We start from the raw sequence: 20776 nt of genomic DNA, 5'->3' as shown, positions 1-20776 counted from the left end.
GGTAAGCTCGAGAGGATGACGTAGATGGCTGGATTTCACCTTGTGTTCTTTTCACCCTCAGATAATGCAGAGGATGAGAAGGAGTAGCGTCATTTGTACTGTGTCACTGGAAGGATGTGGCACCTCGTTCTCTTCTCGCTCGTCTCTTGCGCGCTGGACGCCGGCAACTGTACGGCGAGCATCAAGCTGGAGAAGGATAAGCACACGTACGCGCACGAATGCCCTGGCGATATTTTGGCTATCAGAGAGTGGCACGTTGTACCTATGCGGTCGGGCATTAACCTGGACAGGAACGCTACAGTATCGCTGCGTACGTGTCTTCAATCGCTGGACGTGAGCTACAGCTACGAAGATATCCAGTGCACATGGAAGTGCCAACTCACGGAGGACGAAATTTTTCATAGCTGCTGTCCCGGAGATGTCTACATGATCCATCACTTCCGAGGAACCACACCCAGCATCAAAGGAATCAATCTCTCCAAGACTGCCATGCTTTTTCTCAAACATATACTCAATAAATGTTGAAATGTATTTTTTCCTGTCTGTCTGAGATAGAGCCGCAGCAAGGCCACTCCCGAGCGCGCCATCTTGCGGGCGCTAGTGAAGGCTATGTTCAGTAGGCTTAGAATGGCCAATCAGGACTGCCAGCCAATCAGTGGGCTTAGAATGGGCCAGCGAGGACCAATCGGTTGGCTTAGATTGGGGACGGCCAATCAAACAACAACGTTATTTTCGACCTAGGAGAGTGGGGAGTTTCATCGCCGCAGGCGATACTCTACCCCATTGCTGGTTGGGATGGGGGGAATAAAATAACGAGCCCCTTCACAATAGCGATCAAAGTCCGATGGTGTCCAGAAATGTCAGAAGAGCTTTGAGCGCAGAGCGTTGCTGGGCTGGATTGGGCCAGGGACCAAGCAATTTCGATAGGGAGAAAGGCTGAGAGTCGAGCTGACGAAAAGACTCGGAGAGTGTGGTTCGGGAAGGTTGGTAGTGAGGGCAATGAAGAAGAATATGCTCTAGATCCTCAAGAGCACCACAGTGGCAGCAGGTGGGACAGTCAACTTGTCTCAAGCGGTAACGCCACTGAGCTGTAAAGGCCACATCGAGGCGCATTCGGTGGATTAATGCAGCATCTTGACGAGGGGTGTTTCGTGGCATGCGGAAAGCGAGCGTTGGATCAACTCGAGCTCAACATAGAGGGGGGAAGAATGTCGGTTGTCCGTTAGCGGGAAGCCAGGGGTGTCACTAGGCGTCGCACAATTGAACGGCGGTCTCCTCTCAGCAGAACAATACGGGTCCGTTTCCGATACGAGAGTGCTGCTTCTGCGGCGCTGTCGGCCTGCTCGTTCCCCACGACACCACAATGGGCTGGAACCCAGTGGAGAACTAGCCTGTGGCCTCCGGCATAGATAGTGTGGTAAGCCATTAACACATCTGTGACTAGGGGTGCGGATGGGCCTCGTATGCCGGAATTTTCAATTGCTGACGGCCAATCAATTGCCATTGACAGCCAATCGGAGCGCTTAAAAAGTCTGGAAAGTGTGGAGTGATCAGTAGGCTTAGAATGGACCAATCAACGGAGCCGGTTAATTAGCATAAAGGGGCGGAGCTGTGCTCAGTGATCAGCATGCACCAATCAGCGTGAAGTGGGCGGAGCCAAACAATTAGAATAAAGGGTGGAGCTACGGTCAACCAATCAACGACCAGTAGGCTTAGCATGGGCCAATCAACGAGAAGTGGGTGGAGCTAATGGCGACCAATCAGATGGCTTCGAATTGGCTTGTGTTAGATTAGAACTGGATTTTGTTGGATTAGAACTGGATTGTGTTGGATCAGAATTGGATTTTGGCTTAGAATTGGATTAGAACAGGCTTCTCTTGGATTAGAGAAAACTCTTGGTTGTTAGCCTCTATTCTATGCTACTTAGATCATCTGAATTACAAAACAGACAGTTGATACTCCACCCTCAAAGCATCTTTGCCCTTTTGCATTCAGCTTGCATGCACAGGTCATGTGTATGTGATGGGAAATGTGAAGAAAGGCATGTACACACACATCCTGTAATAGCTGGATATTGCAAATCACTTTACGGTTCATTTAATCGACACTCATCGTGGAAGGGAGCAAAGTGTGGCCTCCCAAATTACACGCCAAGTGATTGCATTTGGACATATGTGCCGACCTCTGGACATCCGACAGCTTTTATGGAGCATGTCACTGAAGTGGAGCAATAAGTGCAATGTTATGATGCAATGCAATATGCCATTTTTTCTTCCATTTTATTGTCCTAATTGAAACACATACTAAACTCCAGATTTCGAAGCTGTGTGGAAACTTCCAATATATTTAGGGTACAATATTTTGAATGTGCAAAACATTTCAAATGTATCTGGGCAGCATTCATCTTTGTTGCTATTCCCAGTGGCATAAGTCAAGATAAAAAGATTCATTTTTGTAACTGGTGAAATTCCCCAACGGACTTCTTCTAAAGAAAACAGTTGTTCCGGGTAGACGCGTCACGTGTTGCAGTCTATTGAAATATTGAGAGGTTGCTAGAAAGCAGTTGACACACTACTATTCTCTTCTCCAACCTCTGCTGAAATCTTGCTCTTGTGGAATGGCAATCTTTTACATGGGTGACACCTCAGAGGCTTTGTGGTCCAACTGGCTGGCGAAATGCTATTCTCAATTTCAATTAATGCATCCAAACTGTCCCATAAATGCTTCCAAGCAGACTTGTTCCCGTTACTCGAAAAAAGTAATTGATTACCGTTACTGTTACTTCTACGCAAAAAGTAATTGATTACCGTTACCAATTACTCGACTCCAAACGTAACTGAGTAACGAGTAAAAAAGTAACGCATTACTCCGGTCGTTACCCTGCATTCACGCAAATTATACCAGTCTTTGTGTGCCTAAAAAAAGAACAAGTTCAACAGCGGAACAGCTGAAATAACACGAAAAACAAAAACGCGTAGGACAGGTAGATGTCGGCATCTACTGTATTTATCGCCCGGGAAGACGTTAACCAGATTGTGGAAGAACATTGCCTGGAACCTCCCCATGACTCAAACCTCCAAAGCTTCAGGTACCACCACACTGGTGTAGGAAGAGATTAGGGAGAGAGACCCTCAAATTCCAGAACATTATTACAATGACCTGCACCTGCTATAGTAGAACAATCCAACAAAGGCTGACTTGGGGCAGAACATCTGAAAGATAAGTTAATCTCTGCCGGAAAAGTGATCAGTTATTTAGTAATCGATTACTCCAAAAAGTAGTTGATTACTGAAAAAATTACTTTGACAGTAAAGTAACTGAATACTCGAAAAATTACTCAAAATGTAATTGATTACAAGTAACGCAATTACTAGTAATCCATTACACACAAGTCTGCTTCCAAGTCATAGACAGCAGTTGAATCGAAAATTGGGTTCAGTGTTGCTCCTATAAACTAATGAAAAAAGAAATAAGAAAGACGGTGTTATAAAAAGCGGCACATGTATTCTCATCGTAGCACACTACAATCGTGCGACCAACTACTGCAATTCACATGGATAAATTTTTTTCGTTTCGGAGCACCAAGTCTTGGTCAACTCTTCCCTCGCCCGTCTTCACCTCGGAAGAGCATTTTGTCTGAAGTAGTCAGGCGGGGGAGAGAAACAGATCTAGACAGCAGTGCGTCAGGGTTCCTTGATGCTTCACACTAAATGTAAAGCTTCAAAACGGGATTCCGAAAAACAAAGAGGTTATCAGGTATACAACCAGGAACTTGGATGTGTCACTGTAGATTCACAGCTAAAACATCTCTGTACCTAACAGAAAGAGTACTCATTCTTGTTTTACAAATAACTGACTAGTTGTCAAATTACTGCAAAAACATACGGTCCTATTCTGCCAAAAATATACAGGCATGCACATGGAAAGGAAACAGGTGTACTATAATATACAGCCAGGTGGGCCCTTCAACATTAACACTCAACAGGACAGAACTGAACATCCAGAATTTCACAGGAAAAGAATTACAACATAAGCGGAATGAAAGTACATAGTAATACTAATCTGTGTGTTCAACAAAGTTATTAAGGTACTTGAAGATTCCTGAAGATGTGCACAATCCAGGTGTACAGCTAGAACCGAAAATACATAGGTAGGTAACCCATGAGGAAGTGACGTCGGAAGGTCAAGTGCCGATGCCACTTCTTCAAACACTGCTGCACACTGCTGGTAAGGTCCCAGTAAGGCTGAAACAGCTGTCTAGTGTTGACATAGCGACATTTAAGTTTTGAGCCAGTTTGAAAGTACAGTTGAACCTCGTTATAACGAAGTAGCACCGAGATCTAAAATCGTTTCGTTATACCCGATATTCGCTAAAAAAGTAAACATCAATGAATCACCAAACGAAGCCGCGATGGGGCCTGTGAAAGTGGCATACGAACCAGGGCTCGAAACCGCTATTTTTTTGGGTTCGGTTCACGTTCCGGTTCAAGGTTATCGGTTCGGCTTGGGTTCAGCACAACCAAAATAACGGTTTGAACCGATATTAATCGGTTGAGAACCGGTTTACGTGTGCTATGCTAATCAGTGTACCACATGTGAGAGGTAACATCAGGTTCGCGCGATCGCTTGCTCCTCCTTCCTTCCTCTTACACTACCTCGCTTACACTACACGCCTCTACACTACCTCGCTACAAAAAAACATGTATTTCAGAGCAGGTCATCCTTTACTGTACCGAAAAGTGCTGGGAATGGCGTACAGCGTACCATTGAACTCCAGTGCAAGAAGCTATCGCCAATTTCTAAAGAAAGAAAAAAGAGAGGTCGCGTCTCTTGGTTCGGCGGTCGGCATCTAGCTCGTGCCAGAGGCACGACGCTCTGCATCATGCTCCGACTACATGCCAACCTCTTTCCCGTGGTCGCTAGTTGTCCGCGTTACTTAATTGTGGATGTCACTGTGAACTATTAAAATTTAAAGACCGATATTAAACGGTAGGTTAAAGGTAGGTAATGTAAAATTTACGCCTTCACACTGTGACGCTGAATAAAAGGAAGCAGCCGAGGCAACAATGCAAGGTGTAGCTGTCTTGTAGCATATCTTTTTTTTTTTTTTTTACACCTCGAGTTACAAAAATGTACAGTGGTGTCGTGAACTTTTTGGAGGTGAGGCTGTAGGAGGTGCATGGACTCGCCACTCCTTGGTTTTTCAATTTGTTATATCCGCTCTATGAATTCGGCAAGATTCCGAGCGATGCAGGGAGCTGGTGGGCGGCAGTCGAGTGAGAATGTATAGGCGTTTTTACCGTCTGCTGAACCGGTTACCGTATCATATTTTTTCGGTTCAGTTCCGGTTCGTTCAAGGGGGGAGAAAAAATGTTTTTGGGGGGTTTTCGGTAATGGTTCAGTTCCGGTTTCGACCCCTTATACGAATGGGGGCGGTGGTAAACTACAAAAACGTGCTATTTCAGCATATGGGGAGCATTATAAAAACGTGCAAGCTCACCTTTCGCATTGAGTCGCAACGAAAAAACGACCGCTAGACACAACGTGGTCATATTCCTTCTGTCCAGGAGACAATTTATTTGAAGAAAGAAGTTATCTTGCTCTGACGGTTCTCAAGCACGTTCTCAAGAATGAACTTTTACACAGTGGCGGATCCAAAAGGGGGGCGGTTGGGCAATCGCCCCCCCCCCCCCCAAACGTCAGATTATACATAGAATTTCCCTCTCCCCTACTACGCGCTCCGACAACGAAACCGCCCCCCCCCCCCCCAAAAAAAAAAAATGAGGTCTGGATCCGCCCCTGCTTTTACACCGTATCTATGCAACACAACACTCTTTCGACGTCGGTAGTTTTGACTGTGGTTAGCTTCCCAAGATAGCTGCGCAGTTTGCTGGCCATGTCCGCTGCCTCCCAGCTTCTTAACGGCGGCTCTTCAATTTCGTCTGCGCTGTTCTCGTCACCTCCCGGCAACGCAAGCTGGTCGACGATTTCTTGGTCAGTTAGCTCTGGTGCCACAAAGAAGTTGTCGTCGCCGGAAACAAAGTCATCGAAAGATATCTCTGGCAAGGTCAATCGGCGCCAATTAGCGTCGTCTGTCGACAGCTCCGAACGCCTGATAGTTCGCGTTGGTTGCACGGTCTTTTCTCCTTTTTTTTTTGCTTTTTATGCTCGCGCACGCGGTTGAGCAACATGAAAGGTCAAATATGCTACGTTATAACCGATATCGCGTGGAATTTTGCGTTGTTGGTTTCGTTATAAAAGTAGAACTGCCACTGAATAAAGCAGAAACCTACCAAACTTTGCATTCACTTCGTTATAACCGATAATTCGTTGTATCCGTGTTCGTTATAACAATGTTCAACTGCTCAACTACTTTGAAGCTGCAAAAATATAATTAGGCACCATTCAACCTATCATGTGGCAGAACTTGCAAGCAGTGCTGCTTTAAAAAAATCTATTATTTACAAGTGAAAAAGAAGCATACGGGTGGCTTAGCGAGATTAAGTACTGCACTGCTGGTGCCACGATGAGCTTTCCGGAAGACTACGAATGCGAACACGAGCTTCCGTCATTTTTGCCCCATAGCGGCCACGCCAAGACTGTGTGTCTCTCCCACTGTGGTAGAATTTCACGAACCGTACACCTTCGGGATAGTTGCTGAACACGTGTTGCACCTGCAAAGTAAGGTAACCATTGGTCAGGATAACCACAAATATTCCTCTAAAAAAAACAGTACCCTAATTTCACGGGTATAAGCCGCACCGCAGATAAGCTGCAGGACCCGTTTTTAGGAACGTTTTGAAAATTTCCTGGCAGATAACTGAGATAAGCCACACTCGCAGACAAGCTGTGGGCAATACGACGCCAACTCGTTAAAACTGCATGGGGGAAGGCACCAGGAAGGTCAATCTACTCGAATGTGGACGTGCCCCTGTTACACACTGTTCGTGCGTCGACTGGGAGGTGCAGCTCCAGAGTGACTGTCGGCCCTTTCGTTAAAACCGGCCTATGGGGAAAATACCAGGGAAAAATAGTAACCACATAAGCCGTGGACCACACCGGTGGACAAGCCGCAGAACGCCCGTGAGAAAAGAAAATCGCGCATAAGTCGCGGCTAATACTCGTGAAATTACGGTACTTAGGTACAGTATTTGTGACAAAACAGGCGGTGCTCATTGTGCACACTCTTCGTAAATAGCGTAAATTTTTGCACTTGTAATAGGTTTTGATATTTCTTGCATATGCTTATTTTAGTCATTAGTGCATTAAATCCTAGGTGCTGCACATTTTAAGATTAACCCCCCCCACAACTAGAGAACATCAGAACATTAGTTGTTAATTTGTTCGCTTCTCATGCCAAATGTTTACTATGGTGTACTGGACTGAATTGTTATCATTCGATTGCTATAATCGAAATTGGTGGAGCAACAGTGGTGAAAGAAAAGAAACAGAAAGTCAAAGGAATTGAAAATATGGAATCTGCATGTGCTCCCCTAGCTACTATGCAGCTATGCTTCAGGACTGGCAGATGACACATACACATAGCTCTCCTGTGCCATCAATCACACAAGCTACAGAAGAAAGTTAATTTAGAATAAGATAATAATTTAAGAAATAATTTAATAAGATACTCGTAGCGCTCCTTGCCTGTCATAAGCATCCGTATCTGTGACAGATCGCCTCATTAATGTACTGATCGATCGCTATTAGCTGTGGCTCAAATGTAATACACCCTCATCTAATACGGTCGAACTCCCTTGGAATGAACACCTTTTTAACGAAAAATAAAACCACTACGACACATTTCTTGGCTGTCTCGTTAGACACCCATAGGAATAACATACTTTTTGAACATTTACAATGGATATACTGGAATAGCGAAGTAATTTTCGGGTCTGCTCCACTAAGTTCTACCTCGTCCAACAAAGTTCTGTAGCGGAACGGCGAACCATACCATACGCCACGTCCTGACCTCTTGCTGTTCTCTTCCCAATGGGGCCAGTAGAACCCCACTTTTTAACACTGACTAATTTGCTAGAAGAGAAAGTTTGTGCTCAAAGGTGATGGTTTAGTGGGAAAATATGAGACTTTGCAAAGGATTTTGGTTTGTGCGTATCATACTATGGTCAGCGAAATATCAAAACATGCCCTGTTTCTTGGTGGTTTTGCACATGCTATGTAGTCGAAGTGTACCAAAACACAAACTAGGCAGCGCGATGCTGGAGTGAGACTCTCTCATATTCATCAAGCGACGTTCAAACAAATGGATACCATGTGACAGCATGTCGGCACGACTGCTTTGCCTCACGTTTGCACACAACTTTAGTTTAATTTATTGAGGACGGACTGATTACTGTACGTAACATGTGTAGATATATGAGATACAATTGCAGATAAGCTATGTGCGAGTTCCTCATTGGTGGCCGTCCTCGGTATGCACTTTGCCCGGCGCCTCCTCCTCCTTCTCGTGTTCGAGGGGGGCCCCAGTGAATGTGATCCAACATTCAGGCTATTTAAAGCCCCGAGGCAAGTGGCAGACTTCATTCTCATACATTTTGTGGACAATCACAGTGATGTGATTGGCCCAAGCCATTTTGGAGTACCTTCTGGAGCAGAAAAAAAGTCAATTTTGGAGCAACAAAACGGTACTTTGTAGCAGATGTGCTACATCGTCATGCGCAGTCCTATACATTTTATTTTTAATATACTTTCGAAAGAGTGACGTGGATGTGGTCACCAAAGCCGAAGACCAACTCCTTGTAACGATTGTCATGTGCTGCAATCAGTTCAAGTAGCTTATGTGTAATGTCAAAATTTAGACCAGGAATTTCAACAATAACCGCAGACAGCGACAGAGTGGTGTGAAAATTCTAATATTTTGGGTGTTCTATAACACGGAATTGAATATAGATTACTGCAAAGGATTTTTTATTAGTCAAGATTTGTCCTGATACCTTGCAGTTGCAGTGCCAAATATAAATGAAACAGCAAAAAAATCTGCCAAAGGTAGTTTACTGTTGGGAAATAATTATGTGTGCTCTTAGCACTATGACATCTTTTTTGTATTTCCAAGCTCAATTTGTCCATTATGCTTCCACAAACTGCTAGAATCACATAGGTTCAGTACATTGAACATTAATTTCAGGTTTCTTATTCCACAACACCAGCTAATTGAGGGTCGATGACGTGTTAGTGAGGTCATGTGACACTTGCGACAACTTATGGAAACACTGCATGGAAACACGGCAATGAAACAATGAAAAAAAAAAACAGTGATAGTGATCGGACCTGCATCATCCATCCTGTCATATTCCTAATCCTTCCAGTGGGGGAGATCATATTTGTACCGCTTTATTATTGCCTGGCTGCAACAGTCAGGGGGACAAACTCATAAGCAGTTTCACCAAGTAGACTCTAGCTTCACCCTTCAAACAGCGCCATGTCAGGAACGGGTTTCCTAACAGCAGGATTCTGGCTTAGTGCATGCAGAACACAAGCAAAACTGGTACAACTATAGGAGACGTGGCTACTGTCCCGCAATGACTTGTACTCAGAGTTGTACGGAACTGCGTTACTAGTAATCAATTACTTTTTTCAATAATTTTTAACATAATCAATTAATTTTGTGAGCAAGTAATTTTCCAAGTAATCTGATTACAATTTTCGGTAATCAATTACTGTGTCATCGATTACTTTTTTAACCTTCTGTCAACAATGGCCACCCTTTTCAGCAAGCCAATCTGTTCTGTTCCACCACGAGTTCGATTGAAGCAATGACGCAGAGGCAGACATGTATTTAAGATAAGATAATACTAAATACTACTAATACTACTAATAAATACCACCCGTATCGTTCCTAGTGAGAGCACCCGTGAGAGCCTCGTTCCGCTCTTCTCGCACTGCTTCCTCGACGGCCTGCTTAAATTTCACTGGGTTCCCGGACAACATGAACGGGAGGCGACCGAAATAAACCGTCCAAAATAAATCGTTCCGAAATAAATCGTGTTAAAATAAATCGTTCTAAAAGAAATCGTGTCAAAATAAATCCTACTAATACTCCCACGGTTTTCAAAATCCTGCTACCGGCGAGAAAACCACCGCCAGCTCTCCCCCGCCACGGACGTGTTTCAAAACCATCACCCAAAAGCCACTTTGACATCCAGGATTCGGAGCTCACCCTTGCCGGTCCATACCAGTCACACCGATGAACCGACGAGAAACCCACCACCAGCTTTCCCGACACCGAGTGCCGGTCGCCCATAGTCAAGGAGCGGAGGCAGCTCGCACCCCGTACAGACGGGAAACGCAGCCGGCGCGCAGTAGATCAGGATCGTCGACCACCGGCGACTCGCACAGCAAGCCCCAAAAAGCCGCCTCGGCGTCCCCCTCGCCAGTCTGAGGAGCAGTGGCAACCTGCACCCCGCACAGACGAGTTTACCGACGGGAAGCCGGCCAGCTCCACAGTGGGGCGGCGGCTCCAGTGTGTTCGGTGATGTTTGGTGTGTTCCTGCATCGTGTATGTCTTCAAGGAAATGTGCTCTTGTACTTGAGCCCTTTTGTTTTGTTCTAGATCATTGCATGTTGCATGCATGATGGCATCAAATATCCTGCGGTGACGTACGTGGCAAAAGCCCTTTCCTTTTGTAATTTCTGGTGAGCTCTAAACGTGTTGCCTTTGTATGGTGTATTCCTTTTGCACAGCGCGGCACAGCCAGCCGTTGTTGATGTTGGAACCGTAAGGACTTTTCTGACAATTTCCAGAGCTCTAACGGCGTGGTCTGACATTGTGCAGGCTGTTGCAGGGAACCAATATATGCTATCTGTTATTGTGATGCGACATTTAACGCTTCTGTGGAACTAAAGTTGGTGAAGTTGCGTTAGTGGAATTAATGCTGAATCAAGCTCTGAGGCCAAGTGGAGCACGGCTCTATGAGCACTACATCACTGAGCACATGGAGTAGTCAGCCAATCAGAGAGGGTGAATTCTGAAACAATTTATTTTAAGCCGTTTAATATTGTATGGTTGTGAGTGGAGCATACTTGAAGGCTGAAAGCAGGTGTGTGGGCACAACCTCCGGTAGGGTGGCGTTAGGAACCGAAGCAAACAGATCGCCGACCACTCGGAGAACGGCAAGTCCAGGATTCTTTTGTAGCACAGCATCAAATTTTCTAACAAACTTTGCACCGACCGGACTGGTAATCTTTGCGAGGTTCTCGCGTACACCTTTCACAACATCCAAGAATTCCACGAGCATGAGGCCTCCCGTTTCAAGCTTCCGGATGGCTCACGCAAGCAAGATGAAGCGAGTTTTCACTAACTGTACCTACGTATGAAATATGCATTTACATGCACTTAAAACGTACCTCAAATCGTTTGGGACAAGGCTCAAATGTGCTTCCACGTCACCCCCAGTGTAAACTATGTTCAGGAAAAAATATGCATTTGCACGAAAATCCGGTCTCTAGTCATTACATTCACGTCACTGCATGGGGAAATGGTTTCCCTGCACCCAAAGGATATGCAGCAGCTTTTGGAACACATCACAAAGATGACAATGGCTATACTGATCGATTACGCAAGTGCTGACAGAAGGCATTTTTCGAGCCGTAGCTTTCTGCAGTAGTACATGTAGCAGTATCCAAATGTATTCATTCATTATTAGTCAAAGAGATAAGTATTCCATTCATGTTCGATCCAAACCAAAATTTCACTATTCGCGCAGCCCCAATGACAATAAATGTACATCAGAATCAATCGTGGAGTCCTTTTTTCTGTTTTTTTATCAGTTTCATCCCATGCTTCTGTTGAGTGTGCCATTCTGGTGACATACGCAGCCTTCAGCATGCTTGCAGAATGCTAGTTTGTACTGTTATGAAAATGTTCATACATTTGTGTGTAGGCACTGTATCAGTGTTAAAAGCCTTGGTGTGTAAGGTTCCACCTTGTGTAGAAGGAAAAATAAGCTAGTAAGAACCATAGAAATGCAATATAGGCCACAACAGGTACTTGCGAACAAACTGCACCTGCTTCCATTCACGACCCTTCCGCTGCTCTGTCTCGATTATTCCAGTAGAGAAAGATGCCAGTGGTGCTCTCTTGTGGTTCAGCAAGGTGACGTCCATTCTATATGTGCATCCGCAATCAAACCTGGCAGCGTGCCTGAAATGTGAAATGGCGGTTTGTACATCAGTGTTCTTGCCGTTTGCACACATACATGCCAGTAACAACCATTCAATTACAGATTTATCGGGTGCTTGTATGCTTGTATCCAGTTTTCTCAATGTGTAAAACTAGTCAAATAAAGTTATTATTATTACTATTATTATAAACAACACGGATGTCACTCCTCTGCAAACGAGTAACAACATAGCAATTCGTGAACCACAAAATCTCACACCACCACACACCACAAAACCCAAAACCCCAAAACCCGAAAGGTGTCCAAATTATTTCCAAACCGAATTCTGGAACAAACTTTTTTCGGAGAACAGAATTTCTCCTCCTAAATGGACGCCAACCGAAAAAGTAGAAGCACCCAATGGCTATTTAGACGGAAGGAGAAATATAGAGACGATGATGTAGCAATCAGGTCGACTGTCACCGTGTGTGCGACTTCTACCGCTATGAATACAGGGATTATCTCACTGAGCTCGATGGTTGAAACGCGATGCCCCCCAAGGTCAGAAGTCTTGGGCTGAAATTCGGAGTGCATTTCGGTAGCATGCGGTGATGCACAGAAAAAAAGTTCGGTCCCGATTTCGATTCGGCCAGTCTTTCGTGCCGTGCGGTTCAGCCTTTACTGGTTTCAAACCTCACTGCAAAGGAAACATAGAGGTTATAGACATAAAGGAGTACTGTCGTGACCCTTTTTCTTTTTTTTAGTTTATTGGTGCAGAGTATCCTTCAAGGAATAAAATGAGTTCCTGCGAAAGAATGATGGGTGCAGGTGACCTGCAGAGCGAGGGCTCTGTCCTGCACACGTTTAAAAAATCGTTCGCCTCGTGAAAAGAGCGCGTTGCAGAACAAGAGGATGTCGCGACGTTTGTTACGCCCCTCGCATGACCAGTGAGGTACGGCGGCACAGTTCAAGCATGTACAAGCGGCGAGTGAGCTGAGAAGAAAAAAGAAAAAACAATGGTTCGGGGCATTCTCCCGTTACACGAGGATCGTGCAGGCCGACAGCGGCTGCTTTCTCAGTTTCTTTTCTTTCTTTTTTTTATACAAATTCGATCACACAGCTATAATGCACCACAGAACGAAAAAATTCTGCATGGTGGGCAGCTTGGAAGACGGGGCAGGATTTCGAGAGATATAAAACGTCCCCTCATTGCTCCTTTGAACTCGCGTCATCATCCTGCAATATTCAGTTGCCAAACACAAATTTTCATAGCACGAACACAAAGCAATGTTCAGACTAAAGACCCGAGGCAATGTTCACGATAAATAATTACGGTACACACACACAAACATTGAGGAAATCCTCAGTAGAAAAGACCGTCTGCTACGAACATTGCGAGCTGTTTCTTGTTGACTTCTATTCTCTATATGATTTATATCACGTTTTCTAAAAAACAGAGCATATATGCACCCTGACAAAATAAGGTTGCAATCATAAGAGTAATATATCCGTGGCTTCTGTGCAATCTCAGAACTCACAGTAGCAGAAAGCAAGCGATGATGTCGGTATTGTGACGCCACCCGTTAGCCACTGAACCAACCGTGCGGTGAAAACTGTTAGAGAGGCCGCACACTGTTGGGAAGCACTGGGGTATCGCTGTACAACACACAGTTAACTTCGGGCTGCACCACTCGTTCTTCCCGTGGTAACAGCGGTCGCAAAAAATCAAGGTCATGTCGTTGACAGCCTTCAAATCCTCCGTTTCGGATATCACGCGGCCGGAGAACGCCTGGCGTCTCCGAAGTGGTAGCAGATGCTCCGGCGTGCGCGGTCTTGCTCGCCTCTATCATGTGATCCCAGATCCAATGACGTCCTACCACTCACCAATGATCCTACCACTCACGTCACATAGTGACGCGCGTGGCGGCTCTCATCACGTGGCTATCCTGAAGGCGAAGGAGAGTGCTTTGCGCACGGGGGATTCGGGGGGCTATTGCAGGCGTCCCAATTTCGCTACGGTTGGACTAACTGCGTGGGAAAACTGGTTTCGGCCGTCTAACATCCCATATCGACCAAAAACAGAAACAAAGCTGTGTGCCTGTAGACTGCTCCTTTAATGTTCTTACAAGTGAACACAGGCGCTTGAGCGAGAGGACTCTGTGTACAAAATGGGAGCGAAGCACACTAGTATGCCTGAAATGTTGTCAACACAAACAAGTACATACTAGGGGAACAAAGCTGAAAGATGCCTCTGAACCATTGGATTCTTTCATATGGTGCCCGGATTAAATTGAATGGCGCTTGGGTTATTTCAGATGGCACCAGAACTAATTCAGATGGCACTTGAACTAAAATGAACGGGAAAACCTGTAGTAAGGCAGAAATATGGTCAACACAAACAAGCACATACTAGGAGAACAGAGCTGAAAGACGCCTCTGAACCATTATGTGAACAAACTCTTATTATCTCTTTCCCACTTCAAGTTCAGAAGCTCAGAAACAACAAAGACAGATAGATGGGCTAGTTGCCTATAGTTGCTTCAAGCACAGAGTGATCACAATAATGGTTCAGTTCTGCGCTTCGGAAGGTCGGGTCAGTACAGGTTTCAGCGCAAACTCCTAAAAGCGGATGGGTACAGCATTGCCATGAAAAGATGCATTGTACAAACTGACTATATTTCACTTCGTGGTCCTAGAGCAGGCTCACCATTCAGAGATGTGAATTGGAGGCTTAATCAGGTCCATCACTTCTGGCGGAACTCCAACTCGACAGAGGTCTATAACTTGCACCTTAGAACACAACCCATAGGATGTAGCAAAGCAGTGCTGGTCCTCTGCACAAAGCCATGAGTGAAAGTGAACAAAGCAGACAGCCATGTTTCTCCTGCTTTCCCTTTCACGTAGCTTTCACATCACTGGCTTTTGTCTGCCCTCGAGGTTTATGCAAAAGCACGAGGAAGCATACATGTGGTTCTGACTCCCTTTCGTATTGCCTCTTGTGTTACACCAGCACCGTATCCAGTATTTCAGAAAAGTGGAAAGTCTCACCTCGTAACCCCCGGCTCCCAAAACTCCCAGCAACTAGCTGTCACGAACGGTCAACTGCACCCGGGGCTCGACAATTTTGCCATTTGTTGAAAAGTGTCGTGAAAAGTCAACTGTTTTTCTTGAAATTCTTCACATTTCAAGAAATGCTAAATTTTTGTCGGATATGCCACCCTCCAAAAACACAAACGAAAGCACACTGGAAACACAGGTATTCTGTGCGAAAATCTCACTTCCTCATAGGCAGAGACGCTAGCAATGATGTCACAGCCGGATGAGTTACAGTATTCGTGATGCAGATATGCTACATGGCCCGCTTTAAATGCAAGTTCGTATTGATGCAAATCACAATAGTGTCATGATCCAGGGGGGAAACTTTCAACTGGAGAAGGATGGCCGTGAAGCACACCCTTGCCTAGAAGCAGTCTGAGAGACTGAAAAATTGTACACATTGAATTTACAGACATATACATCATTTTAGCTATGTAGACATGACAGGGAATTTACTATATTATGCGTGTTGCACATGTTGTGCACTGTGAGGCTCTACAGACAATTCAAACTGAAAAAAAAAAAAGATTTTTAAAAGTGACACATTCTGTATTCTACAGCTAAGTTTGTTCGGATTCATGCTCTACTGCCCCACCTTATGAGCTCCCGTGACCCCTGCTGTCCAGCGCCCCCTCTAGGGAAGGCACGCAGGGCGGATACCCCTTTCGCAGCTTCCTTGGAACAGCTCTAAGTACAACTACCCCTTTAGCTTTTCAGTTTGTGAGAAACAAGCTTTGTTAGGATCCGTGCTGGGACTATTCAATGGCCTGCACCATCAACAGAATACTCTGTCCAGGCTGATGTAGTTGTTATAACAACGCACATTGCAGAAAAAAATATACGAAAACTTGACAGGGTCTACATACCAGTTGGTGTGGGGTCTGCTCCCACTGGGGGACATTCCACACCCCACTGATCCCCTCCATTGCGCTCGATTTGCCAATGCTTGAACCGCTCTGTAAAGCATAAACAAAAAATAATGAAAGACTGTGTCATAAAATCTTTCTCTTTTTCTGGAGGCGGACGTTGCGGGTTTTTAGAGGTTCCTATTATGACATCTGAGAATAATCATGACGACCTATGAGCGCACTTTTTCACAAGCAGCCTTGGAGCTCCAGGGGGTGGCCACGGCCCCCCGTTGCTCCCCTCTCAGATGAGGAGACATGTTGTACTGAAAGGTATGTAGGTAAACCATTGAGATTGAGCGACTGTAAACCATCATGCAGAATAGGAGATGTGTGCCAAAAGAGGACGAGAGAGGGCACATAATATGAGGTTAAATCAACGATAAGGAAAAAACAACAGTAAATTCTGTCATCTCTGTAGAGCATTTGTTCGCGTCTCTGGAGCATCTGTTGAGAAAACTGGGACAGGCTATCGGATAGTAATATTTAAAAGTTGTCTACGCAAGCTAATAAAGCTTTTGGGTAACGCAATTTTCAACTTCACACTCTTTGTATTTCTGTGATAGTGAATTCCAACTGTGACGTCAAAGTATCTGAAAAGTAATCAGTTACTTTTAAGAGTACGTAATATTCTACCTTAAATACTTTTCAAGACTGGGTATTTCGTACTCTAGTCAGTTACTTTGTCACCCAGTAGTACTCAGTAACTCAACTTAGATACTTTTTGCGAGTATCTCGTACAAAGTTTGAAACCAACACATCTGCGAAAGCACTGAAGTTGCTCACGTTTTTTTGGTCCAGTTTGTCCGCAAGCATTCTTCACCAGGTTCACGCCATAGGGATTATACCTGCATATCATTTGGTAATACTTCTGGGGTGGGGCATTAAACCGATAATTTGGAATTGTCTTTCGCTCTCGTATGCATTTGGCTTTCCATAAAGCATGACCGTCGATTAGATTTCGAAATGTTTGGCATACGTATCTGCACTGGGAAAGCAAAGTATTTATGGATAGAAAGGACAATATGTGGGTCACTACAATGTCTGGGAGGAGTAGAATGGGAAAAACCTGAGAGTCACCACAGTCATGCTCATTTTCCTGAATATCCTGCAACGAGAAAAATGGCAAGCTTAACAGCATCACCCATATGGACATTCCTTTGGTTGGCATCACCATTCTGTAAGTCGGCTTCACCTCACTGTTGAAACGGGTTCGGGGGAAGGTGAGGCCAACTGCCAGACATGCACTAAACCAACCTAAAGTATCATTAGTTTTGGTTAGTTTAAGTTAATGTAGGTGAGCTTAGTGACAGTTTAGTGCGGCTTGGCAGCTTGTCTCGCCCCACAAACACCATTTCGACAATCTCTTCTTTCGGTTAGTTTATAATGTTTTACGCAGTGGCTAGCGTTACAACAACGGTAACGCTAACTGGCTGTTAAAGTTGCAACAACAGTAACGGCAACCGCCTGTTGCTGTTACAACAACGGTAACGCTAACTCACTGCTAAAGTTACAACAATGGTAACTGCTTGTTACGACAGCAGCTGTAGCGGTAGCGACAACAGTGGCAACAACATAGCAGTAGCTATGTGTGTGCTCAGCTTTGAGCACATGCAGCAACTTGAAAAGCTGGATGAAAAACTCTCGTAAGAGAGTTCTTCGTTCCCATCATACTCTTTAACTGCCCGTTGAAGTTCTCCAGACGGTTGTTTGTGGTGCTGTTGAAAGTGCGCTCTCCAGTTCTTCTCGTAGTAGTCTCCCACGTTTGAAGGTGCAAGTGAAAAAAAATTGTCTTCCAGTTCCTTGAATCTCTCTTCTGATCTTGACATCACCATGCCCTGAAGGGTGGCCAAACTCTCTTCTCTTAATTTACTTGAGATACTCATCTTCTGGGTTGTAATTTCTCGGCTGAATGTCCTCAGTGTATGGTATGCACACATCAGTACATGAGCACCTGGAAAATGCTCCTTCAGTAACTGACGTTCAAGCAGGTCTCTGTCTGCCATGATGCAACGAGTTTGCAGTGCCGTGGGGTGAAGCTCCTTGAACTTTCCAAGCACCCAGTTGAGGGTCTCTGCACAGTGCCAGATTTACAGTGGTGGGGGCCCCGGGGCACCGTGCTGTGGGGGCCCCCTCGTGTATTCTATGTCTATCCAATCTGTTATTCGGGGTCGATATGCGTGGACGGAGGAAAGATTTTTACCAAGTTTCCGTTTCAGGCACGCAAAACAGATTTCCCATGGACCAGACCTTTTCTGGTGGGCGCCCCTTTGTGGTGGGGGCCCGGGGCAAGTGCCCCGTCTGCCCCCCCTTAAATCCGGCACTGTCTCTGCATCTTCCTAACTATCAGTGCGACGCATACTATCTCAGTACTTCCATTCCCATCTATGCTGTGAATCACGAAGACAGGCGTCCGCATGTCTAGTAGCTTATAAGGTCCCATCGATGCCGATGAATTCTGGGTATAAGGACATGGAGTGCTTCATCTCTGGGGTACAGATGACGCGGCCTCGAAATTCATCACTGCCGGTTAGGAGGTGGCAGTCAGATTCTAAAAGGGGTAAAGGAAGGAAATGTAAATAACTCCACTGTTCACTTCAGGTCACGTCTTTCCGGGTCTTTGTGAGCCGTCATTATGTTTGCCAAGTCCTTTGTCAGTACAACTTGACCCGTTTCCCCCTGAAGGGCTCGCGCAAATCATTTCTCGTTAGACCCGAGCTCCAGCCGCCTTCTGACATCGCTCTGCACTTCATCGGTCAACTTTCGATTTTGAGGCAGGTGCAAAAAGAGCTCCTGTGGTAGAACAGGAAGTAAGTGTTATAAGTACGAAGGTATTCAGCTTTTATAATCTGACCTCTGGCATGTCGTGGTTGTGTTCAACTCCCGTGGCCACAACCTCCAGGTGTTCCCCGTCACCGGAGACACGGCAGTCAATATAGAACGGGCAATCTTTGATGTATGTGCCGAAAAGAGAAATGACACGTGTAAGCGTCACTTCAGGTATCGTGCTCAGCTGAGGCAGTCGACGTGCGTGCCTTGCTGCTCGAATGCCTTTGCCCCGATTCCTGTGTTTCCGGCCACCATGGATGCAACAATACCTCACTTCATAAGACGGAGGCTTCATAAGATGTTCTCGTTGATGAACTTTTTTCAATCCCTTCATACGGGCAGCTTGAATGGACACAGAATTGCGGACGTACAGCTGGGCAAACGTTTCCTTTGAAAAGCATTTTATACGCTGCTCCAGCTCGTCAAAGCTTTGGAACTTGTCCCCAAGTTGCATGGTTAAAAGTGCGCACAAGCAGCCACAAGCGCACGTGGGCTGGGGGCACGGCGATCGAGGCGGAAAGCGCCACCGGACCCACGACTCCAACGGACATGACGTAATCGCTGACGTGTGACTGTAACTAACAGTAAACTAACTAACTAACTCTACTGACTTCATCGAAGGCGTGGCAACGACCGTTCGCTTTCCCGTTGTTGTTGGGGTTGCGGATACTCTTGTTGTAACTGCAACAGGCGGTTGCCGTTACCGTTGTAACTTTAACAGCCATTTAGCGTTACTGTTGTTGTAACGCTAACCACTGCGAATATTTTATGTTGGTTTAATAATATTTCAGGAAAGCTTACTGCAGCTTTCCCAGGCAGAAACTTCAGCTGCAATCCCAAATGGATCCATTTGAAGTACAAGTGGATTCCACTTGGATTCCAGCTCAAATTTCAGCCTGGGTTGGCAGTTTGCCTCACCGCCAACAAAACCCTTCTCGACAGTGAGGTGCCGCCCACTCGCGCAGCGGTGCAGCCAAACCACGGAGTGCGCACATTTGTTTATGTACACGTACGAGTACATACTTGTGTATCCTGCACGGAGAAAAACGGGAAGGCTTCCCACTGTGCGCTCATTTCCGTGCGGCTCTTTCGTGTGCTTCAATACTGGTTTGATGCTTGTGAAACAAATACCGCACGATGACTCAAGTAATACCAGTTAGTGATGGGCGATACTATCGAAACATTCGATACTATCGATAGTTTTTGACTATCGATTGTCCAACTATCGAGTGAACCGGAATATCGATAGTATCGCGATAGTTTTTCGGACTATCGATAGTAGTGATGTGTCATTCGCGAATGAACAGTTCGGAATGAACGAATCCCTTGCACAAACTGAATGAACTCATTCACTATTGTCGATCGTACTCGTTCACCAGTTCACTTAGACGTCCCCGTTTTGTCAGGTTTCGCTGCGTTCGCTTCGCAGTTACTAGTTTCTCCACTCTCCAGGCGATGCAGAGCGGCAGAGCTCTGAGGCGATGGTGCGTGTGTCGCCATCTATGTTCGCCGCTGTAAAACAGTGTTGAACGCATGCGCAGTAGTTAGCCAGGCGAAGCTCAGCGCGCGTGGCCGAATATCAGATGTGTTCGTTCAAATCGCGTTCGCAAGATTCGTTCGCGAATCATTGACGCCAATGGGTCAAGTGACCCTGATCATTACTTCTTTTCGTTTTCTATGCGGAGCCTCTACCGTAGCCACTGAGGCGCCAAAAACGAAGTAGGCAGGGACTGGTTTAAGATTTCTAAGTACTGATCATTACTAAATACGTACATGAAAAACATGTCCGCCATCTCACATACTAGCCAGACAGGGCCTTTTCCGGTA

The 20776-nt window shown here is 45.5% G+C and overlaps 1 protein-coding gene across 1 annotated transcript; it reads right to left on the bottom strand.

Annotated features, from left to right (window-relative positions):
* Positions 1 to 5779: 5779 nt before the first annotated feature.
* LOC135394528 (F-box only protein 6-like) lies at positions 5780 to 20013 on the bottom strand. Its single transcript, XM_064625308.1, has 7 exons — positions 19973 to 20013; positions 17190 to 17228; positions 16907 to 16968; positions 16082 to 16171; positions 14827 to 14953; positions 12025 to 12160; positions 5780 to 6674 (listed from the first exon to the last, which is right to left on the bottom strand). Exons 2-7 carry the CDS (start codon positions 17213 to 17215, stop codon positions 6501 to 6503), a joined length of 615 nt encoding a protein of 204 aa, XP_064481378.1. The 5' UTR covers positions 17216 to 17228; positions 19973 to 20013; the 3' UTR covers positions 5780 to 6500.
* Between the last annotated feature and the right edge of the window lie 763 nt (positions 20014 to 20776).

The sequence above is a fragment of the Ornithodoros turicata genome, chromosome 5, assembly GCF_037126465.1.
Source record: "Ornithodoros turicata isolate Travis chromosome 5, ASM3712646v1, whole genome shotgun sequence".
NCBI classification, from domain to species: Eukaryota; Metazoa; Arthropoda; class Arachnida; order Ixodida; family Argasidae; genus Ornithodoros; species Ornithodoros turicata.
This window is presented reverse-complemented; position numbering and strand designations above follow the sequence as displayed.

Bases quoted from the DNA above. Each gene is read 5' to 3' on its own strand.
- LOC135394528 (XM_064625308.1), bottom strand. From the start codon at position 17,215: ATGAGCATGACTGTGGTGACTCTCAG. The intron at 16,969-17,189 runs GTTTTTCCCATT...AATGATATGCAG, and splicing joins ATGACTGTGGTGACTCTCAG to GTATAATCCCTATGGCGTGA. The intron at 6,675-12,024 runs GTGCAGTTTGTT...CTTACTTTGCAG, and splicing joins AGGGTCGTGAATGGAAGCAG to GTGCAACACGTGTTCAGCAA.